At 38.9% G+C, this 24,871-nt stretch overlaps 1 protein-coding gene across 4 annotated transcripts in view; it reads left to right on the forward strand.

The window, feature by feature from the left end:
* Positions 1 to 2,413: 2,413 nt before the first annotated feature.
* Positions 2,414 to 24,871, forward strand: part of trappc6b (trafficking protein particle complex subunit 6B) — a 34,649-nt gene continuing 12,191 nt past the window's right edge. The window contains exons 1-5 of one of the 4 annotated variants that reach the window (XM_048599841.1): positions 2,460 to 2,947; positions 13,920 to 13,987; positions 15,554 to 15,671; positions 17,644 to 17,727; positions 24,577 to 24,635. In XM_048599841.1, the coding sequence (XP_048455798.1) occupies positions 2,852 to 2,947; positions 13,920 to 13,987; positions 15,554 to 15,671; positions 17,644 to 17,727; positions 24,577 to 24,635 (425 nt within the window). In that variant the 5' untranslated portion in view covers positions 2,460 to 2,851. Of the gene's footprint in view, positions 2,948 to 13,919; positions 13,988 to 15,553; positions 15,672 to 17,643; positions 17,728 to 24,576; positions 24,636 to 24,871 lie in introns of all 4 variants that reach the window. The other 3 variants (XM_048599842.1, XM_020529885.2, XM_048599843.1) reach the window with 3 other exon arrangements.

Here is a 24,871-nt window from a genome sequence, read left to right on the forward strand (position 1 = left end):
CTGTAGATGGTACATGCTGCTGCTACTGACTGTAGGCAGAGGAGGGAGTGGATGTTTTTTGATATGGTGCCAATTAAGCAGGCTGCTTTGTCCTGAATGATGTCAAGCAGCTTGAGTGTTATTGGAACGACACTCCTCTAGGCAAATGGGGAGTATTCCATCACATTCCTGAATTGGGCCTTGTGGATGGTGGATAGACTTTGGGGAGTGAGAGGTGAGTTACTCGCCACAGTATTCCTAGCCCCTGACCTGCTCTTCGAGCCACGGTATTTATTTGGGGAGTCCAGTTGAGTTTCTGGTCAATGGTAACATTATTGAGTGTCAAGGGGCAGTGGTTAGATTGTCTTTTATTAGAGATGGTCATTGCTTGGCATTTGTATGGCACAAATGTTATTTGCCACTTGTGAGCCCAAACCTGGATATTAGCCAAACCTTGTTGCATTTGAACATGGACTGCTTCAGTAGCGAATGGTGCTGAACATTGTGTGATCATCGGTGAACATCTCCACTTCAGACCTTATATTTGAGGGAAGGTCACTGATGAAGGAACTGAAAATGATTAGACCTAGGATGCTACCCTGAGGAACTCCTGCAGGCAGGTCCTGGAGCTGAGATGTCTGACCTGCACAACAACAACCAGCTTTCTTTGCGCGAGCTATGACTCCAACAAGCGTAGAGTTTGCCCCAATTCTTATTGATTCCAGTTTTGCTGGGGCTCCTTGATGCTACACTCAGTCTCTATCACTTGGAAAGGGAGTAGAAACTGCCATCAAGCTACTGGATTGAGTTTAACTAACACTGACCTTGTGTTTGCCTTTGTTGCCTTACACTCCAAACTGATCTTACATGAGCTTAGTACAAAACTGGGAATTGGAAGGAGGTTACCTTTTTTTAAATTCACTTTTGGGACATAGGCCTCACTGGCTGGGACAGCATTTACTGTCCAGCCCTACTTTCCCTTGAGAAGGTGGTGGTGAGCTGCCTTCTTGAACCACCGCGGTCCATGTGCTGTAGGTTGACCCACAATGCCCTTTGGGAGGGAATTCCAAGGTTTGGACCCTGTGACAGTGAAGAAACGGTGATATATTTCCATGTCAGTATGCTGAGTGCTTGGAGGAGAACTTGCAGGTGTTGTTGTAGGTGAATGTAGTTATTTTAATCAATCTGGTCGGAGATGTTATGATACACATCTAGGGCATGTTGGACTTTAACCTGGACCTTCTGGCCAAGAGGATGGTTTAGGGTTAGAATTACCATTGTGCCACAATAGCGCTTTTTTAGGACATTAGCCAGGGGAATGTGTTATGACACACTTCTATAAGCGGGTGGGATTTAAACCCAGGCCATCTAGCTGAAAGGTAGGGACATTACCACTGTTCTACAAGCACCCTATAAGAGAATGTACGTTTGCTAAACCAAAAAAAAATAACTCACTTTACACTGGTCAATGCTCCCCCAGTAGCAGACTGCTTCTTTTCCACATTTGGCGCTGATAAGCTCACCTGATTGGAGAAGTGCAAGGCTCCTTCCATTCTTGTATTTTGACCCCTAAGTCTCCAGGTTGGATAATGCCCCATCCAGCAACCTGGCGGGCTGAATTCTGTTGGACAACCCAACTATTGGGGATGAGGAGACTTAGCTTAACACTGGAGTTTTATATTAAGTATAATTACTAGATTAGATCAACATCAAAACCATCATCTACAGTTTGCCTGGAATATTTCCTATGATTATATCTCTGTGAATATTTAACAAAGATTTTAAAAAAGGTCAGCTTGATATTGCACTCATTAGAGAGAGAGAGACGCCTGGTGGTGATTTAGCCACGGGGTCACCATGCCTCAGACGAGGCAATGGTCAAGAAGGGACCTACACAGTAACTTCAGCCAGGGGAAGGAGTTGAAATCATACGGTTGGTGTTATTTTGTATTGCAAACCATCCAGCTAAGTTAGCTAAGTGACCTTCACTTTAACAACGTTAGAACAGGAGAGGTGGCTAGATAGAATTAATAGGAAGGAGCCATTTCCTTGGTAATAAATTTAAAATAATAAATTGGTAGAAGGATTAACAGATGGTGTAAGCGAATTTTACATCTTGACAGCGGGTTGTCTACTCAGCCTGAATGTAGGAATCTGAGTCGTTGAAACTGGAAATTGCGGCTTGGTTACATAGTGCTTTTATGACCAGTAGAGTCACAATAGACTGAATGGCCTCGCTTTTTCCACTACTTTTTGATAAAGGGCTGAGAGAACCTGGACGGGCAGGATGCATTTTCAGTGGTGCAGGTTGACTTTTCGTGTTATGTGTCGAATGTCGCCACCAAGTGATCCATTTGTGTTGCGGTGTCTTTTCCAGGCACTCTTAAATTTCGAAGGAAAGACCACATTCACCATTTTGCAACTATATTTATGATGCGTAACGGGAAACTCGTTTCATCTGTTGGGCTGCGCAACTTAGTAATAAAAGAGATACAGTTTGGAAATGTTTTAAAACATAAACAGAAGCAAAATGCTGTGTAAAATCTGGCATGACAACAGCAAACGCTTGAAATACTCTGCATCTGTACAGAGAGAGGAAGAGTTGACGTCTCGGGTTGATTATCAGAACTTCATTTTGACTTTAATTGCACGGAACGGGGAAAGCATTGTCACTGGACGTGAACCCATTGAACGACAGTTGTGGTCATTCAGGGAATTGCAGAGGAGCCGGGCATCAGGAAGTGACGCATTACCCCCGTTTCCCCCGCCCCACTCCCGTGTAGTTGGCATGGGAACCGGGCCCGACCGGGCTCGAGCCAGCGCTCAACGGCCGTGAGTCAGAGCCGAGCGGCCTGGAGACACTGGCTGTAACATGAACAGGCAGGAGATGGCGGACGAGGCTCTCTTCCAGCTCCTTCACACGGAGATCGTTTCCTACGTTTATAAATCGGCTGAGCAAGGCGAGATGGTGAGGAGGGGAGTGACTGAGGGTTGGGCAGGGCGAGCGAAGTATGATGGGAACGGCACTGCTGAAACTTAAAATTAGAATTTAGGTTCCTCAATATCAGAATTAAAGAGATTTTTGCCACTTTTTTGGAAAAAAATACTTAACGTCTTTCTTCAGTTCTTTTCAAGTTACCTACCATTCAAATTACATAAAGTGCGATACTGTTTAAATGGCTGTCAATACACTCCATGTTTCGCTGCAGTTAAATTAATGGCTCACCTTCACATTTACTTTTCATGCCTTTTTTTGTTGTTTGGATTGCATGTTAGGAATGAGACTTGAATGCCCATCACCCAGTGTTTGCACGTGTGCTGTAACATCTCGTATGTTGTTGAAATGGTCAATTTAACCGTTGTGATGGCTTTGAAATGGATGTGGATAATGACCCTTGACATAGAGATACTCTTTGGTCATGGTCATTTTTCACAGTGCTCAGCAGAAGTATATTCCAGTGATAAGGAAGAACTGTAGGAAAAGAGAGAGCCAGCCATGGATTTCTAAGGAAATAATGGAAAGTATCAGATTGAAAAAAAACACATACAACAAAGCAAAGAGTAGTGGGAAACTAGTAGACTGGGAAATCTTTAAAGGCCAACAGAAAGCCACAAAAAAAGATATAAAGAAGAGTAAGATAGAATATGAGAGTAAACTAGCTCCGAATATAAAAACAGGCAGCAAAAGTTTCTATAAATATGTAAATTGTAAAAGAGTGGTGAAGGTAAACATTGGTCCTTTAGAGGATGAGAAGACCAATTTAATAACTGGGTATGAGGAAATAGCCAAGACATTAAACAGTTATTTCGTGTTGGTCTTTACTGTGGAAGACACAAATAACATGCCGAAAACTAATGGCAAGAAGGTTATAGCAGGTGAGGACCGAGAAACTGTCATCATCACTAAGGAGGCAGTGCTGGGCAAGCTAATGGGGCTAAAGGTAGACAAGTCTCCTGGCCCTGATGAAATGCATCCCAGGGTATTTGCCAAAATTCACCGGACTCTGAGGTGGTTCCCGCAGATTGCAAAACAGCCAATGTGATGTCACTGTTTGTTTAAAAAAGGAAGTAGACAAAAAGCAGGTTAGGCCAGTTAGCTTAACTTCGGTAGTGGGGAAAATGCTTGAATCTATCATTAAGGAAGAAATAGCAAGACATCTGGATATAATTTGTCCCATTGGGAATACCCAGCATGGGTTCATGAAGGGTAGGTCATGTTTAACTAATTTGGTGGAATTCTTTGAGGACATTACTTGCATGGTGGACAATGGGGAACCTGTGGATGTGGTGTATCTGGATTTCCAGAAGGCATTTGACAAGGTGCCACACCAAAGGCTGCTACATAAGATAAAGTTGCACGGTATTACAGGTAATGTATTGGCATGGATAGAGGATTGGTTGACCAGTATAAAGCAAAGAGTAGGGGTAAATGGGTGTTTTTCTGGTTGGCGGTCAGTGGCTAGTGGTGTGCCTCAGGGATCAGTGTTGAGACTGCAATTGTTTACAATTTACATAGATGATTTGGAGTTGGGGACTAAGTGTGGTATGTCAAAATTTGCAGACGACACCAAGATGAGTGGTAGAGCAAAGTGTGCAGAAGACACTCAAAGTCTGCAGAGGGATATAGATAGTCTAAAGTGAGTGGACAAAGGCCTGGCAGATGGAGTACAATGTTGATAAGTGTGAGGTCATCCATTTTGGTAGGAATAACAGCAAAATGGACTATGTTTTAAATGGTGAAAAATTGCAGCATGCTGCTGTGCAGAGAGACTTGGGTGTCCTTGTGCATGAATCGCTAAAAGTAGGATTGCAGGTGCAGCAGGTAATTAAAAAAGCAAATGGAATTTTGTCTGCCATTGCTTAGAGGGATGGAGTTTAAAAACAGGGAAGTTATGCTGCAGCTGTATAGGGTCCTGGTGAGGCCACACCTGGAGTACTGTGTGCAGTTTTGGTCTCCTTACTTGAGAAGGGATATACTAGCACTGGAGGGGGTGCAGAGAAGATTCACTCGGTTGATTCCAGAGTTGAGAGGGTTGGATTATGAGGAGAGACTGAGTAGACTGGGATTATACTCATTGGAATTCAGAAGAATGAGGGGAGATCTCTTCGAAACATACAAGATTATGAAGGGAATAGATGAGGTGGAGGCAGGGAGGTTGTTTCCGCTAGCAGGTGAAACTAGGACTAGGGGGCATTGCCTCAAAATAAAGGGAAGCAGATGTAGGACTGAGGTCAGGAGGAACTTCTTCACCCAAAGGGTTGTGAATCTGTGGAATTCCCTTCCCAGTGAAGCGGTTGAAGCTACCTCGCTGAATGTTTTTAAGGCAAGGCTAGATAAATTTTTGAACAGTAAAGGAATTAAGGGTTATGGTGAGCGGGCGGGTAAGTGGAGCTGAGTCTCAGAGATCAGCCATGATCTTATTAAATGGCGGGGCAGGCTCGAGGGGCCAGATGGCCTACTCCTGCTCCTAGGTCTTATGTATGGTCAAGCAATGTTTCATTCAAACATTCTCATCCTTTTGGTCATCTGACCTCAATCTCCTTCTGTGGTTTGGTATCATACTTTATTTTATACTCCTGTGAAATAACTTATGAGTCTACCTACAGCACATGGACTGCAGCAATTCAAAGAAGTGGTTCACCATCACCATGTTTTCAAGGGCAACAAATGCTAGCCCAAATGGCAATGTTCGCATCTCATGAGTAATTTTTCTTTTATATATTCTTTTCTGGGATGTGGGTGATGCTGGCTAGTCAGCCTTTATTGCCAGTCCCTGATTGTCCTTGAGAACGGGGTGGTGAGCTGTCATCTTGAACCACAGCAGTCCCCATGCTGTAGGTATAGCCACAATGCCCTTGGGGAGGGAATTCCAGGATTTTGATCCAGCAACAAAAAAGGTGCAGTAATTTATTCCCAAGTCAGGAAGGTGAGTGATTTGCAGAGGAACTTGTAATTGGTGGTGGTCTTGAGTTCCTGCTGTCTTGGTCCTTCTAGTTGGAAATGGTTGTGGGTTAGAAAGGTTCTGTCTAAGGATGTTTGGTGAATTTCTGCATTTTGTGAATAGTACATACTGCTGCTACTGAGCGTCATTGGTGGAGGGAGCAGATGCTTATGGCTGCTTTGTCCTGGACGGTGTCAAGCTTCTTGAGTGTTGTTGGAGCTTCATGCCTCCTAAGCAATTGAAGAGTATTCTGTCCCATTCCTGACTTGTGCCTTGTGCCTTGTAGACAAGTGAATTAAAAAAAAAACTGTCTGGAATTCCCCATCTAACAGCAAGACTGAACTTTGTCAGTTAAAGAATGTAACACAACACCATCCAAAGGATAATTAGGTTGGGGAGCAAATGGTGAATTTGCCCAGTGACATCCCATCATGAAAAGGGAAAAAGAGACAAGCAGTTTGATATGGTTTTGCGTTGCATTATTTTTTTCTTGGCCCTGCTTAGAATGTGTTCTTTGGGATGTGAACTGTAGCAGATTGTATTTTTACTGCAGTTGGATCTCAAATCAACAGGCCCAAAATAAATCTGCATCACTGCAAAGCAAGTACCACTTTGTGTCGAGGTAAAGATGGTATGCAAATGATTCCTTTGTAATTCATTAAGAATTGTTGCAGCAATGATGGATTTCAATTAGCCTATGTGTCTGTGATGGTTTCCTGCATAAACAACTGAACTAGTCTTACTTTTATGCCCTTTTAACTATGCAATTTATTTCTCTCCAACTATCGAAGCCACTTTTGAAAGATCTAGGTAGGCCTGGCCTGTTTGTGACAATCTCCCACATGAATGAATCTAATGATGTCCCCTTGACATTTTAGTAATATTTTGCTGAATTCCCCAGAGTCAACATTCTGATTTTTATCATTGACCAGCCATATAAATGTTGTAACTGGAAGAGCAAGTCAAAGACTAGGAACTATACTGTTTTTTCACTATTGCTGTTCCATCACTCGTGGGTCAAAATCGTAGAATCTCTTTGTAATAGAGCTATGGGGAAATTTAGACCCCAAGAACTGTAGGGTTACAAGACACCTCACAACCACCTTGTCAAGGGCAATTAGCAGTGGGCAATAAATGTTGACCCAGCTAATAATCTTCATATCCTATGAATGAATTTCTAAAAATCGTCCCCAAATGCCTTTTGAGCCACTTTCTCAACCTACTGTAACACCTCTGATTTTTGCATGCTCTTTACGTTGCCTCCTAGATATTTGCTAGAAAAATGTATCACCTCACTCTTGCATTAAATTTCATTTACCAAATGACCACCCAATCCTTCAGTTTTTGTGTCCAGTTAGTCTGTGCTGCTCCTAGTTCTTAATACTCCCAAGCCTATTTTATTTATTGCATGCAGTCACTATTATGCCAAGAATTTATTTTTATAACTGGAATATATGTGAGAATTTGCTTGGATTTTTATTATTCATTACAACTTTTGTTGAAAGGAGTGGGGAAGCAGGACAACAATGCATCTTCTAGATTATGGAACAATGGTGTTTATTTGATATGCAGTTGACACAGCACCAAACTACAGGATCTAACAGTTTTTATTGAGGTAGTGTATACTGGACTGTTGGCATTTCCCATTAGAGAAGGAATAGTGCAACCAGTACATGTCCACGTAGCCTGTGCCAGAGCAGTTTGGAAGGAAGGATGTTGCATGCAATGCAGGAAGAACAAAAAAAATCAAACAAACAATGTGAAACAGTAGTCTTAAATTTGTTACTGTTCACATAGTGGGAAAAAAAACTAAAGTTGCCAGTGAGCAGAATTATAGGAAGCCTGATCATGTTCTTGGCTTGAAACTAAGATCCACCCATTGATATTGCATGACATGGTACTAAACCAAAATAACTAACTGAAAATTTCTTAAAGTATGAAGTGGAGGTTTTATTGGTTATGCTCAGCTTTTGCTGTTTAATGTGGAGAAATTCCTTGTAGAAATGAAAAGCATTTATGATATTTTGTGTTGGACAGCCTTGCTATGGACTCCATGATGTGATTTTTTTTTTTCTCTCCGTGGTAATCAGTGTTAGTGGTCCAGAATTTTGAATCTGAATAGTTTATTGGTAGTGCAGAACTTGCATTTGGCTGAAAAGAGATGTAGTGTCAAAGCATTTTGTCCTGTGATTCTGCCTTGATGAGTGCAACAAAGGGAGCAACAATTTATACGGCATGGGAAGTTGTCTAGCAAGTGTTATCTAATCGTGGAATAGCACCTAATCTTAGACACTTGGTTCTGAGCTTTTGAAGCAAGGGCTTGTCAGTTATGAGCAGTATTCTTCTTGTTGTGAAAAGCAGAATAGACATGCTGTTTGATGCATTCCGCTAGTTGGAATGTAGAACCTATGTACCTAGCGTCACACCAGCTCTGAAATTCGTATGCCATGTTTGTGTGGTAGACAAAACCTCTATTTGAAAGCAGATGCAAAACAATCCTGTTTGTGTTAAGATTACATTGATAGCACATTAAAGATGATCAGTCAGTCTTGTAGTGTGGTTCACTTAAGCATGCTGGAAATTATATCCACACAGGGTCCTGTTCTTCACAAATAGAACATATTAATGCATTCACGTTTTTCAATGAAACCAAAGCTTGGGGGACAGCCATTTAATGGTGCATTGTCATTGACAATGACTTGACTATTCAGTCAACTTGCCTAGTTTGAATTTAGTTAAAAGCTTAGCAATTAACTGTTCCCTGGTATATTAGCACCACCTCTGCTCATCAGAGTTCATTTGTCGACAAATTGAGCACCACCTTCTACAGCAGTATAAATTGTTGTTCCCTTCGAAATTTGTTGTTGTGATTCAAGCACGATGAGTGCAAGACGAAAAGCTTTGACAGCATGTTTTTTTATTCAGCAACTCTCAAATTTTGAATACATTTTTATTCTTATGACTTTTTATGTCACTGAGTTGCGAAAAATAGCTCAATTTTTATAAGAGGTGTCAGTGACTGAATTAACCATAGGGCAGGACAATACCATGTAAACATTGTGACTACTTTAGAGTGGCATTGGAAATAGGTAGCAAGCCCTACTTCTTGACTTCAGTTGGCAAATTGTGGCAGGAAAATACTAAATTTTTAGTCAGTAGACAAAATAGAATTGAGTAGATCCAAACTGAGTCAACTTGAACGCGGTGAACTTTTATTTTTCTCACCTTCAGTTACCTGGTTAAGTAAAGCTGCTAGCACAAAGAAATTACCTCTAGAGGTGCAAATATGAATACTGTTCTTTATTTATTTTAACTTATTAACTGTGAAATGCAACTGTACCTGGAAAATGCTTGCCCTGTGTTTGCTAACTGACTTTTTTGACTATAGTTTAAAATGGTAATAGTAGGGAGGTGTGTTAATGATCTGTTAAGATCCTAACCTGAAGAAATGTAGAATGTTCACAACAAAATATTTTTGAATTAGTAATGGAGATTTAGTAAGTTAACCTTGTAAGTATACCTGCCTGTAGTTGAATTTTCACTAATGTAACGTTTGATATTAGTGATTCATAAGCCATCAAGTTGTGCTATAAAAGAATATCATTGCACTTTACAATATCCTTTTGCAATAGTTCTCTTTCTCGTTGTAACTGGAGTTAATTCTCCATTTTATCGTAGCTTCAATTGATTAGAAAAACAATATGACGACCCCTACTATATTAGTGAGAGTGATTCTGCAAAAATGACTGAGCTTCTGGTCGCCTGCCATTTTAACGCACCACCATGTTCCCTGGCCAACATCTCTGTCTTGGGTCTGCTACAGTGCTCCAAAAAAGCTCTGAGCAAGCTAGAAGAACAACACCTCATTTTCTGCTTGGAACCCTGCAACCCTCTGGACTCCATGTTGAGTTCAATAATTTCAGGGCCGAAGCACCTTTTCCCATCACCTTGCCCCAACCTCCACAATCGAAGTCCTGTCTCCACATGAGTTGTTACCACAAACAACTCATTGTCAGCCATTAATAGGCCCCATGAGCAACTATTCATTCTCCCACGCTGACCTTTGCCCACTCCTTTGTCTGCCTAACATTTTTCTGCCTTAGCCCCTCCCCTACCCCACCCCTTCTTTAGCATATATACCAATGTTTTCCTAGCTATCAATTCTGACGAAGAGTGACTGGACTCCAAAATGTTGATTTTTTTTTCCTCCACAGATGCTGCCAGACCTGCTGAGTTTTTCCATCAATTTCTGCTTTTGTTTCTGATTTTGTTTCAGAATCTGTTTATTCATAAATAGTAATTTTATCAAATGCAGAAACCAGGTCTGTGCTTTCTGTTAACCTGGATCTAAAGGACAAGTAAATTGGTGAATTTTGCATACTTTTATAAAATTTTTAACTTTTGTGATGACTCTGGGAATAGCGGGGCTTTATTTTCAGCATGTTACCCCTGTGAGGCGTAACATGGTTGAGAAGTTGATTTGGAAGGAAGGAGTGAGATTGGTGTTAAGACTAATCAGTGAGGCAGCATCTTGCATAAGACTGCATGTGACTGAAAATCAAGTGAAAAATTGGAACATTGCTAACTAAGGTTTCAATTTATGCTTGCAAAAGATTTTGTACAAAGACTACCTCTGTTTGTTAATTAGACACAAAAATGCTCTACTTATGGAATTACAAGCCACAATCTTTAAACCTAAACTTCCCATTTTAATCCACACTCCAGATATAGCCATGCTATTAATTTAATTTTCCAAAGTACACAGACAAGTTAAGTAATAACCAAAATGTTGAAAATACAGTTTTGTTGTGCAGGAGACAGCATTGATTTACCTAGTACCTTATGGCATAAAGAAGCCTAGCACATTACTGCAAAGGTCAAAGCTGAAGTATTATGGTCTGTCTTCAGCCAGAATCACTGAATGGATGATCCATCTCGGCCCCCCAAGATCCCCAGCATCACAGATGACAATCTTCAACCATTTTGATTCATTACATGTAATATTGAGAAACCGTTGAAGACACTGGATATTGCAATATCCAATGGGCCCTGACAAATTTCTGGCAATAGTGCTGCAGAACTGGCCACGTCTTTAGCCTAGTTACAATACGGTCATTTAGCTTGATGTGTGGAAAATTACTCAGGCATGTCCTGGGCACAAAATGCAGGAGAAATCCAACGTGGCTAATTACTACTCTGTTGGTCTACACTCCATCATCAGCAAAGAGATGGGGATCACGAGAAACAGTGGGAGAGCCACAGAGTTGATTGCGAGTGGTTTTCTGACATTACAGAAGAGGAAGTTCGGGAGGTCTTAGAGAATATGAAGGTGGATAAGTCTCCGGTACCTGATCTAATGTATTCCAGTGGCATTGTGGACAGTGAAGAAAGTTTTTTCTGAGATTACAGAGGGATCTTGATCAAATAGGTCAATAGGCTGAAAAATGGCAGATGGAGTTCAATCTGATTAAATGCGAAGAATTGCATTTTAGTACAACAGACAAGGGTAGGGCTTATACAATTAATAATAGGGCCTTGGGTAGTGTTGTAGAAGAGAGGGACCTAAGTGTGCAGGTACATAATTCTATGAAGTTCCTGTCACATATGGACAGGATGGTTAAAAAGGCATTTGGCATGCTTGCCCTCATTGTTCAGTCCTTTTGAGTATAGGAGTTGGGACATTATGTTGAAGTTGTACAGGATATTGATGAGGCTCTTCTGGAATACTGTGTCCATTTCTGATCACCCAGTTATAGGAAGGATATTATCATGCCTGTGAGGGTTCAGAAGAGATTTACCAGGATGTTGCCAGGTTTGAGTTATAAAGAAAGGCTGGTTAGGCTGGAACATTTTTCGCTGGAGCGTAGGAGGGTGAGAGGAAACCTGATAGAAGTTTATAAAATAATGTGTAGTATAATTAGAGTTAATGGTGGTTGTCTTTTTCCTAGGGTGGGGAATTTCAAGACAAGGGGACACATTTTTGAGGTGAGAGGGGAGAGATTGTGAAAAAAGATGTAAGGGCAAGTTTTTTTTTAAGAGTGTGGTTTGTGTGTGGAATGAACCTCCTGAGGAGGTGGTGGATGTGGTAACAATTACAACTTTTAAAAGACATTTTGATGGATACATGAATAGGAAAAGTTTGAAGGGATATGGCCAGGAGCAAACAGGTGGGACTAGTTTAGTTTGGGATTATGTTCAGCATGGACTAGTTGGACCAAAGGGTCTGTTTCCATGCTGTATGACTCTATATGACTGTGATTGGATAGCAAAGATGAAAGCATTTCTACCTAGCTAGATGATAGTGACAAGCCATTGTAGAGAGATGCTGTGATCAACATATTGAATGCTGCAGGGAAGGATGAGGAGGGAGAGTTCACCAATATCACAGTTACATAGATTATCATTTTGTGACTTTGAGCTGTTTCAATACTGAAGTGGAGTGGAAACCTATGTAGTGGGATTCAGTCATAGAGCTACATGAAAGAAAATGGATTTGGGGAGAAAACAAAACACATTAAAGAACTTGAGAGGATAGGGAATTTGAAGATAGACCTTGGTTTATAAGGACAGAAGGGTGAATTTATGTTTTTTTGAGGAGGCAATATTCAACAATTAAAGTAGAAATGTACAAAACCCGAAAAGAAAAATTTGCAATATCAGCTAATAGGACAATAAAGGATATTAAAACACAAGACTAATGTACTTGTGCTTCAAATACTTAATCTTCTGTGATCATATTAGATACTTTAACTTTTTTTTATTAAGAATGCTTCATAGCTGGCTCATTTAATTCTCTTTACTGAGATGGAAACCTTCCAGGGTCAGGGATATTTGTTCTCTATTGTATGCTTCTTGAATTTTTCTTTAAGTGTTTTGATTGGGTGGAAACTGTTACGCTATTGCCAAGTTATATAAAATGTATTATAAATTGGAACAAAAACAGAAAAATATTTTTGAAATAAACTAACTTAAATAATTTAGCTATTGTTCTTTGCAGAAAAAGCAGGGAGAAATAGTATCAGATTAAAAAAAACTACCTTGTCCAATTTGTATTTGGAAGGTAACATTGGCGGTTTTTATAATCTTGAGTCCATCTGCAAAGTGGAATGAAATGCACTTGTTGCTTCAATTCAGATGAATCCTTAATTGAAATCTTAATTAAAATGCTTAATCATCTTGTAAGGTCCATGATCTTTTACCTTCAGGTTACTTATGTCTTATGGCAAGACATTAGGCATTCCATCTACTCAGGAAACATGCAGGGATAGTTTGATTCTGCTTATTGTTTTTTGATTTCATGTTTTTTTTCCATTACTTTAACTTCGCATGCCTTACAACAGAACATTTGAAAGTTTCTTTCTGTTGTAATGTTAGAATTTCAAAACACTTACCTCCAAGTAGAATGCCATATCCACTAGTGTGTGATTATCAAAGCTTGCAGGCACTTAAAGTTCCAAAATTTTATTGCACTGATTTGGATATTGAAGTTGCAAATATTTCTATTCCCACTTAAAGTATTTAAATTTTAAAAGTTGGTTCATGTTTTTGAATGTGTCTATTAGTCAGTGTTCAGAGAGCAGGATAATTCTAAGTGGAGCCTGACAGTTAAATGAGGTGCTACTTGGCTGGAATTTGAACTTGGATTTACCTTGCAGCTACCATCTTTGTTTTTCTCAAGGTAAGAAACTTCGAGCCATGAGGATTCAATTTCATTTTGCCAATTGAAACTCACTTATTATGTCAGCATTGATGCATGTTGGTACATCAAAACATTCATTTTTGTGTTGTATAGTAAATAATGCAAAGTTATTTTCATATAGGGGCAAGTTGTTTTTTCTTCTGCCTTCAAGGAAGGAAGGAAGATTGTTCAGTCAGTAAGTTACTCCATCACATGAAAACTGGTAGCAAGTGAGAAATCTAATCTAAGTGTATATAAACTCCTCAATGTGCTTTGGCAATACATAAGCTATGCAACTAAATACTTTTCCCTTTTCTTAGGAAAGTGGAAGATGTGTCACCAAATTGGAAAACATGGGATTCAGAGTGGGACAAGGACTAATTGAAAGGTAGAAAGCAGTGGCAGCTTTTGAAATGATTGAACAGTAAATTAGTGAACTGTATCCTAATTGTTTTATTTGATGACAAATCATGCTTACATCTTTTTGTTGGGGGAGGGGCAGAAAGACTGGAGTTAAAAGCACCTGTTTTACATTTGTAGTGCATATTCAAATCTTTAATTCATTTGTTTAGCATTTGGATATCCATTTTGCTCGCCACAAAGCAAGAAGCTTTGCAGCCAAAGGGAATTGTCATTTCCGTGGAATTATGTATCTCATACATATTCAAGAAATATGAGGCCTTATTCATAATTGCTTTGCTGGAATATTGTTCAGGGAGTATGGGCTGCAGAGCGTTACAAAAAGAAACAAACCATATATCATAAATTGCTGCTGGACCTGTCAGAAGTATATCCAGCATTTCCTGTTTTTTACTTTTTTTAAAGCACCTGTGGTGTTTTCCTTTGTGATAGATTGCTTCATATTATTTCTATTTTTTTCCCTCTGTCTACTGTAGCCATTTCGTTGGCCAATTCAAAACCATCTCTATTCCAGCCTTTGTGAACTCATCAGGAACAACTGGTTCAGTGCTTTCCAGTTCCTCACTGTCAGCAATTTCTTCATGAGTAGTTTCTTCATCTTATCCCTTTGTTAGTATTTCTGATTCAATAACGTAATTGCTGCCAATAGTTGCATGTGTGTGGCTTAGTTTATTTTTTCAAATTTGTTATCCTGTGCTTTCATTTCTGAAATTCCTAGTGTATTGCATTGCTCTGTAACTGGTAGCCATTTTTTGTTGCACATCAGCCAACTTTTTAAACAAAAAAGTTTGCAAAACACTTCTCTGACGTGTTCCTGTGTTTTGAGCGCAGTCTTTGCAGTTTATTTCCTTTTTCTGTATTTGAATTTGAGACACAGATAAAAACTGGTTCACAGGTTGTAGACCGCTTCATACGTTTTATGCATAAGTTTTGAATGGTATCAATGGTTTGGCTGCAAATATTTGTCACTGATTTCAGGTCGCAGACTTCCACAAGCGCATAGAAGTATTGTCATTAAACCTACAATACTGAGATTGTATGAGTGTTTTGGTGTTGCTGCCAGTAAAGCGTAGGAGCTTTATAATTTTAAAACACAATTGAATACTCTACCAATCATCTACTCCTATCTATGATTGCTTTGAGTACAAAAATAGCTCATTCTTTGCTATATTTAGTACCAACACAGGCGTCATCAATATTGGTTGGAATTATATAGAGAAGGAGCTGATTTTAAATAAATTATTGCCATCAGTATAAGAAGTTTATATCAGCAAAGTGCAAGTCCTGTCAACTTTACCTGTTCCACTAGTGCCTGCCTTAAATTTTAAATTAAGTCACTGCTAAAATTAGCTAGCAGTTCATTTAAACTCAAATTTATAAATTGCATTCTTCATTCAGTGAAATTAGTGTTTGCAGGATGCTGTTTTTGCATTTTGTTTATGTTCTTATCTAAAACCTCTGTTTCAAAGCTGGGACATTAATCATGTTCAGTTAATGTCATTGGATGTTCATATTTCCTCTGATTTTATCACAGATTTACTAAAGATACTGCACGATTCAAGGATGAACTAGATGTCATGAAATTCATATGTAAAGACTTTTGGACCAGTGTATTTAAAAAACAGATTGACAATCTTCGGACTAATCATCAGGTAAGTAATTTGTATATTTAAACCTTGTTAGTTCAGTAGCTGCATTTCTAAAAATGAATTTTGCTGATACGGCTGGCAAAATAAGTAATGAGAAATGTCCACCCTGTAATAGGAAGGATATTATCAAGATGGCGAGGGGTTCAGAAAAGATTTACCAGAATGTTGCCGGGAATATAGGGTTTGAGGTATAAGGAGAGGCTGGATAGGTTGGAATTTTCATGAGGGGTATAAGTAAGCTGAATGGCAGGTGTCATTTCCCTAGCATGGGGGATTTCCAGACTAGAGGACATATTTTTAAGGGGAGAGGAGAAAGATTTCAAAATAAAAACATGAGGGGCACTTTTTTTTTTAACACAGAGGGTGGTTTGTATGTGGCATGAACTTCCAGATGAAGTGTGGATGCAGGTACAATTACACCATTTAAAAGATATTTGGATAAGTACATGAATAAGAAATGTTTGGAGGAAAATGGATCAAGTGCAGGCAGGTGGGCCTATTTTAGTTTGGGATTATGGTTGGCATGGACTGGTTGGACTGAAGGATCTGTTTCTGTGCTGTATGACTCTGACGATATTGTGCCTTTAAGAGATGAGTTCTGACCTGTTTCTCTTGCAGAGGGATGTTGTCACAGTGGTGCTGAAATGTCACCTTCAGATGGGCAGTTGGTAAACAGCTTTTGTGTTCTTCCTGGATGTTTGTTTTAAAATGTAAGACAAATGAATCATCAGTGGGTGGGATCAGGCTCACACAGACCCGGAGACTTTAGTTTTGCATTCAGTTGAGTAGGTTTTGCTGGCTGCTGGAGCTGAAAGCTTGAATTCTCTGCTGCTATAGTGAAGTCTTCGATGGAGAGGCTTCCTCTTTTAAAAATCAAAAGGGGCAGATTGTTTCTTTCTACTGGACTGGAGAGAGGCAGCACAAGAGAATAATAACTGTTGTAAGAATTGCCTTTGCCAAGGGTATGCTTACGGGATGTTGCCGATATTGGAACAGTTGATGATTAGTGGGTGAATATACATATCTTGTTAAATATTTCAATAGAGTAAAGTTATGCTAATTCTTTTTGTATTTTAACTGTTGTAAGAATAAGGTGTGTTTTGATTAAAGCCTAGTGGTGGACCAGTTGAATCATATTTGGAGCACTGTGCATTATACTTGCCTTTTAGACATATACAAGTTAGGGTCTAGGCTACCTCCTTCAATATACTTTGTTTGGAGGGGGGTGATTGTGGGGCAGTTCTGATCTGGACCGTAACAATTAGAACAAGTGTAAATGTAAGCTGGCTTGGCATATTTTGTTTTGCTAAGAAGATGTAGTTCCATTATCAGATCCTAACTTCCTCTCTCCTCTTCAGATCTCCGGGCACTCTTTGTAGTGCAGAATATGAGTAGGTAAGAAGAATCTACAATGATGTGAGGAAAGGACAGAACATCATGACTTAGTGGATAACTTTTTAAGAGAATAGACCTCCTTAGTTCTAGTTACAACATTGTTTTAGGTTTCTTTGTACATAAAGTTGACCTGAGAAACTCAACTGACAATTTAAGAAAGAAAATGGGACTGTCGGTTCCTCTTCTGTGAAACCATGAACAGGATCAGGAAGCCTCTGTCTGATGAATTGCAGGCAGAAACCTAACCTGTGTTTTACGATGATAGCATCCTCTACAATTGGATGACTGACCAATTCATTTTATTTTTGTCATTTGAAGGAGGAAATGCTGATTAGGACACAGAACTCCCAGCTTTTCTTTGAATTGTGCCAGTGGAATTTGTAGTATCTCCTTGAATCATAAAGATGGCGTTATGTTCAATGTCTCCACTAAAGAATGATGTATATGGCAATGCAGTATCCTCAGTCAATCTGTTTAGTTTAATGTTTGATGTTGAATCTTATCATAACATTTAGATTGCTATGCCAACTGATGTCATTGTCCTTTTAATTTGTTGATAGCTTTGCATTTAATTTTGCAGGGTATTTATGTGCTCCAAGATAATAAGTTCCGCCTCCTTACTCAGATGTCTGCAGGGAAACAATATTTGGAACATGCACCCAAGGTATAACTTCTAGTTATCCTGCATAAATAAATGGGTCCGCAGAGCCACATGTTGATGATCTGGAAAGAATAATGCTATGAAATATATCTAACAGAACAGCCAAAAAAAAACTGAGCTCATCAGTTGAAGATTTAACTGGCTTTTAAAAGTTGATTTTTTTCCTTTTGGGTACTTCAGTTGTTAAATTTCAACTGGTGGTGGAGGTTGGTCCATTTAAAAGACTTGCGAGTGAAGGGATTATTTAGGAGGTGATTTTTATGCAGAGTCGTTGGATTATGGAATGGCCATAAAATGTAGGAGAAGATGTCGACCATTCAGCTCATCCAGTTTGTTCTCCATTCAGTAAGATTCACTGCTGATCTGATGATCCTCAACTCCACTTTGCCTTTTCCAAATAATCCTTGGTTCTCTTACTGCTTAAAAATCTGTTTGTCTCAGCCTTGAATATATTTAATGATCGAGCCTCTACAGCTTTCTGCAATGTGGAATTCCATAGATTCTCTACTGAATGAGGGAAAAACGTTCCTTACCTCTATATTACATAGGCCACCTCTCCATTCTGAAAATGCTCTTTGGCCCTAGATTTTCTCAGAAGGGGAAATGACCATTTCGCTCTACCCTATCCAATTCCCTTAGAACCCTGTATGTTACATTAAGTTCTCCTTCTGTTCTTCTAAATTCCACTGAGTACAGGCTAACCTACTCAATTTCTCCTCATGAGGCAGTCTGTTCATACCTGGGATCAACCTAGTGAACCTTCTCTGGGGTGACACTAAGGCCACTATCTCTTCCCTTTGATAAGGGGACCAAAATTATTCGCCGTATTCCAAGTGTAATCTGATTAGTGGCATGTATAGTTTCAGTAACGTTTTTTATTTATACTCCATTCCATGTTAAAACAAAAAAATCAACGCCCCAATCCGTTTGTCTTCCCTATTATTTGTTGAACTTAAATGCTAGATTTTTGTGATTTATGAACAAGGACCTTTTCTACAGTCTTTCTCCACTTAAATATTCATCTGCTCTATTCTTTCTGCCAAAGTGCATAATTCTACAGTTTCTCACATTCTATTCAATTGCCAAATTTTTGCCCACTCAATTAACTTGGCTATGTCCCTTGGCAGACTTTGTGCCATCCTCACCATTTGATTTTACCACCTTTTTTTTATCATTTACAAATTTGGCAAAAGTACATTTACTTTCCTCATCAAAGTCATTTATACATTGTAAATAACTGTGGCTCCAGCACGGATCCCTGTGGCACTGTACTAATTACAAATTGCCATCCTGAAAATGTTCCCCTTAACCCAACTCTGTCTTCTATAAGTTAGCCAGTCTTGTATCCATGGTAATATGTGACCTTCATCTGATTAAGTAGCCTAACGTGTAGGGATATCTGATCAAGTGATGTCTGAAAAATCTAAATGTATCAAATTCACTGCTTCTCCTTTTATCTATGCTACTTGTTAGCCTCAAAGAATTCTAATAAATTTGTTAAAAATGACTTTTTTTTTGTATGATCATGGGATGAGGACATCGGTGGCTAGGCCAACATTTATTGCCCACCCCTAAGTGCCCAGAGGCCAGTTAAGAGTCAACAACATTACTATGGGTCTGGAGTCACATGTAGGCCAGACCAGGTAAGGATGACAGTTTTCTTCCCTACAGGACATTAGTGAACCAGATGGATTGTTCCAACAATCGGCAATAGATTCACGGTCATTGTTAGACTCTTAATTCCAGATATTTATTGAATTCAAGTTCCACCATCAGCTGTGGCAGGATTCAAACCCGCACCGCCAGAACATTACTTGGGTCTCAGCATTAACAGTCCAGTGATAATACCACTAGGCCATTGGCTCCATGCTAACTCTTTGATTGTATTATGTATTTCTAAACGTTTTGCTATTTCATACTTTATATTGGATTTGACCATTTTCCTGATAACGGATATTAAGCTAAACTGGCTGATTTTTGTCTTTTAATTTTTTCCTTTATTTGAAATTCTTTGAGACCTTTCCAGAATCTATGTTATTGGAAGATTACAACCAATGCGTTATCTCTGTAGCTTCTTTTATTATCTTAGGACACACCCCGTCAGGTCCAGTGGACTTATTGGTCTTTAGTCCCATGAAGGTTGCTTTGTCCTTTTTCTCTAATAATTATTTACTGTATTCTATTCCTCCCCCTTCTTTTGTCTTTCAATTGTTATTGGAGTGCTATTTGCGCCTTTTACTGTGAAGACTGATGTAAAGTATTCATTCAATCCCTCTGTCATTTCTTGTTTCCCCACTATTATTATTGTTGTTATTTTCTGAGGGATCTATGTTAACTTTAGCTTCACTCTTACATAGTTAAAGAATCTCTTGCTGTCTGTCTTGCTATTTCCTTGTAAATTTAACCTCACGGTCTCCATCTTTATGATTTTTTTTTTTGGTCATCTTTAGTTTTTAAATTTTCCCAATCGTCTGGCTTACCATTGATTGAATGTTTGTTGTTTCTTCAATTTGATGCTATCCTTAACTTCGCTGATTAACAGTGTTTGGCTTATCCCCTTCCTAGAATCCTTCTTTGTTATTGGGATATATCTTTGCTGTGAGCCATGAACTATTTTCTGCCATTGATCCTCAATGGCTTTGCTGCTAAACTCCTTTCCCAGTCCACTCTAGCTAGATCTGACCTCATTTCTTTTTGTAATTGCCCTTATTTAAGCTTAGCGCAGTTGTTTCAGACCCAAGATTCTCTACTAAATGGCGATATATCATGTTATGGTCACTGTTCCCTAGGAATCTTTTAGTCTGACAACGTTTATTAAACCTGCATCGTCACATATTACCAGATACAAAATGTCCTGGATCTTCATATTGTTCTAGGAGATATACCATATTTTGGGCTATAAATTCTTTCTTGTGGTTACCCCTGCCAATCTGTCTCTCCCTGTTTACATGAAGATTAAAGTCATCAATTGTTTAATGTACTAGCTTCTTTACGTTGTCAGATGGCAGAGACCATCCATCCATTTTGTTTAAAAAATGCAGTACTAGAAATAAAAGAACATAAGCTATAGAAATGGATTGAGGTAAATGGATCTAGTTTTGACTGCTTCTTATTTAAAAGAAAAAGCACATATGTGATGTGCGAATATACTCCTATGCTGTAAACCATTAAAATTCATTTGGCCACTTTGGTAATATTAGAACAACTAAATACCCCAAGTTCTCTTCGGCAGAGAAAATTTAGTCAGAACAGTTTGGTGGTATTAAGATTTTTCATAGCTTTATGCGTGAACAATATTGAAGTCATATAATAGTCTTGGTTGCAATTCCAGAATGGGAAGTGACAAAACAAACGGTGCGTTCATTTGGGAGTGGCAAAAGGCAGGCTTGGCTGACTTTTTAACGACAATATTTTATTAGCATATGATCTACCAAATAGTAAGACAGAAGTTCAACTGTTAGAATTGGGCAGCAGGGGAATAGTGTATGGCCGCTGGCAAAAAGTGGCAGGAGATACTCTGAAGCAAGAGTAGTCCAGAACTTTTCTATGGGGCGCTAAGGAGAATTCTTGCACAGAAACAAACTACTACTTTTCTGGGCCTCTTGAAACTCTTGATCTTCCCAGCAAGTTTTGCCTGGTGGTAAAACCACAAATGTTCCTTCATTTGGACCTTGCTGTTCACATGGCAGATCAGACCTTGGAGTGATGTCTTTGCAGCCCAATCTTGCATGCTCAGGAAGATCCTATCAGATCCAAGCATCTAACATTCCTTGAGTAAAGAAAGTGTTCCTGTTTGAAAATTGCTTGGTTATAATTTAAAACTTTCTTTCTGCTTGCTTTTGATATGCTCAGTTTTATCAATACTCTTATTGCAAGCATATTTACCATTTTGTGTTATATATGTCAATAATGATGTATCCTTTGGAAGCTTTTTTCAACTCCATCGGCATTCTGGTGTAATTAAATTTCTATTGCTCATTTTTAACAAAGTAAATGAAAGGAATAGTAATTTTGTTAGTTCTTCTAGTCTATATTTCCGGTCAGGAGGGGATGGCGCGTAGGTGATACACTGTTAGTATTGATACATCGGATTATGTACCAGTCCAACAATAAATGCAGCATGTCCTACGCAATATATTATTCCTCTTCTTATAAAATGTTTTCTCTGACTCTTTAATTTGCTTGGTTAATATCACTGATTTTTACTGATGCTTTTGCTCACAGGATGAAGAGACTCCTTTGACCCCAAATATCTCCTTTTTGTTCTAGATTTTGCGTTGTGCTTCTTTTAAAGTTTGCATTCTCCTGCCAGTGCTATGCTTCATATTATAGTTGATGTTGCAACAAAATTAGTACTCAGTTAAAGTAATGTTTTTGAAAGCTGGTGCAGTGCTGATTTAATGTGAGCAGCATGTTATTAGACTAATTAAACACAACGTTGGATTTAAAGCTGTGCTTTCTTTTTTTGCTATATCCCAAAGAGAATACTTTGCTTTGAGAGGGTAGGTCCTTAAATGTGTGAAGTCTTTGTTTTTAAACATCTAAATCAACAGCAGCATGGAAAGGTACCAGTACCTTTGGGTAAGATGTGGAAGCTGAAAATGGTACTACATTCCAAGAGTATTGATTATTGTTTTGGACCATCTAAATGCTTAACCTCATTGAGAACAAATTACTGTCTCAAATAACAAAGTAAATATGCATAAGATGGGAGCTATTTCTGAGCAAATGTGTTGATTTAAATATTCTTTTCTGTTTCGAAACAAGAACATTATGCTTACAATATAAGCAGTTGTTTGCCCTTCAACTGGTCACTTAATTTAAAATAACTTTGATTCCTAGCAGATGAAATATTTCCTGTCTCTCCAACTTTTGTAAACATAATGGAAACGCGGGTATAATTTGTATTGCTGAAATGAATGTTTCATCAGCAGTACAGAGGTGAAGTTTCTGTGAGGTGAACTGCTACTTGTGATATTTTGCCCAAAGTGATTCGAACTAGTGGAAATTATTGCAGCATTTCAAATAGATCATGCCTAATGCGAATCAACATTCACAATCTTTTGCATTTAAAAAAAAATTACACTGGAGGGGAAGAAATTTCCACCAAAAAACTGGCTACATGTTAGGTTTGAATGAATTAATTGCCAAGGCAAATTTCTGCTCGTTATATCCTTTTGGCCTTTAAATTGGCACTTTAAAATTAGACTGCCACCAGACTGCAGTGTATACAGAGTTGTACAGTATGGAAACAGACCCTTCAGTCCAACTAGTCCACACTGACCATGTTCCCAAACTAAACTACTCTCATCTGCCTGCGTTTGGCCCATATCGCTCCAGACTTTTACTATTCATGTACTTTTGCAAATGTCTTTTAAATGTTGTAACTGTACCTGCATCCACCACTTCCTCTGACAGTTCATTCCACACATGAAGCACTCTAAACAAAAAAAAAAGTTGCCCCTTGTCATTTTAAAATCTTTCTCCTTTCACTAAAAATATGCCCCCTGGTTTTGAAGACCCCCCACCTTAAGGAAAACACCTTTTGTTATTCACTTTATCTATGCCCCTCATGATTTCATGAAACTCCATAAGGTCATCCTTCAAACTTGTACATTCCAGTGGAAAAAGTCCTAGCCTATTTTTATAACTCAAACCCTCCATTCCCAGCAACGTTCTGATAAATCTTTTCTGAGCCGTCTCAAGTTTAATAATATCCTTCCTATCGCAAGGTGCACATAATACTCCAGAAGAGGCCTTACCAATGTCCTATACAACCTCCGCTTGTCTCATCCCCTAAACTCCAAGGTCTGAGCATTAAAGGCAAGCGTGTTAAATGCCTCCTTAACTACCCTGTCTACCTGCGATGCAAGTTTCAAAGAATTATGCACCTGAACCCCTAGGTCTTTCTGTTCTACAACAGTACCCAGGACTCTAGCATTAGTTGTATAAGTCCTGCTGTCGTTTGTTTTACCAAAATGCAATATCTCCTATTTATCCAAATTAAACTCTATCTGCCACTGCTCACTTAATTGACCCAATTGATCAAGATCTCTTTGTAATTTTAGATAACCTTCTTCATTGTCCACTATACCACCAGTTATGGTGTCATCTGCAAACGTACTAACCAGGCCATCCAAGTTATTTATATAAATGACAAACAAAGCGGACCCAGTACCGATCCCTGTGGAACACTGCTGTTCACCGGCCCAAGCCTTCAATCCGAAAAAAAAATCTCTTCTCCAACATGCTGTCTTTCCTACCATAAAGCCAATTTTGTATTCACTTAGCAAGCTGGCCCTGAATCCCATGTGATCTAACTTTACTAATTCGTCTACCATGTAGAACCTTATCAAAAACTTTAGTAAAGTACAGTCACTTCCTAGGCAGTCTCAGCTCCTCAGATGTAACGGCCAGGCAAAGATTAGGACCATCCATAATTTGAGTTATTTAAAACTTCTAACAACTACAGAACCAACAAAATGTGAAATTTTTCAAAAGTTTTCCTGATGTGCAGAATCTTAAGTTTTGTGACCTTACTCCGTCAACCTTCTATCATGGTTCAGGTTTGTAGTTTACATAGGGCTGAGCGAATATGTAGGTTGGCAACCTGAGCAGAGGGGGGTGCGTGCTGATCACAGGAGTTTGCCACTGAGCACATTAAGGCGCCAGCAGCATGCAATGCTGGTGGAGTGAGTGCTGATTTCTGTTCCAGATGTACACTAATGATGTCAGCACTCTTGACTACCTATAACAGTGATTTGAATTTTGAGAAGCTTTCAGCCTGATGTTCATTTTGCTTGTTGTTTTCACTACCTCTGGATATCGGGGATTACGTATGGATTGCACTAGAATGAAATTGATGTCATCGCAGGAAAAATTGGCAGTACAAAGCAGCTAAGTATTTGCAGGTAGTTTGGTTCAATGTTAGCAACAAGTGCCACCCCATGATCAATAACTGCAGAATTTTGTTTAAGCTGTTCCAATTTATTGCAATTAATTAAAATATTGATCAATGTAATTTTTTTTGCATTTAAATCCTTGTTCATGGAAAGTTGTGTAGAATGAACATGAATTTGAATTGAAAGTTCAATTCAGGAAACAAATGTGGATTTGAGTGCTACTTAAGCTAAACTGCACTCTTAAA

The sequence above is a fragment of the Rhincodon typus genome, chromosome 8 (genome assembly GCF_021869965.1).
Source record: "Rhincodon typus isolate 14 chromosome 8, sRhiTyp1.1, whole genome shotgun sequence".
NCBI classification, from domain to species: Eukaryota; Metazoa; Chordata; class Chondrichthyes; order Orectolobiformes; family Rhincodontidae; genus Rhincodon; species Rhincodon typus.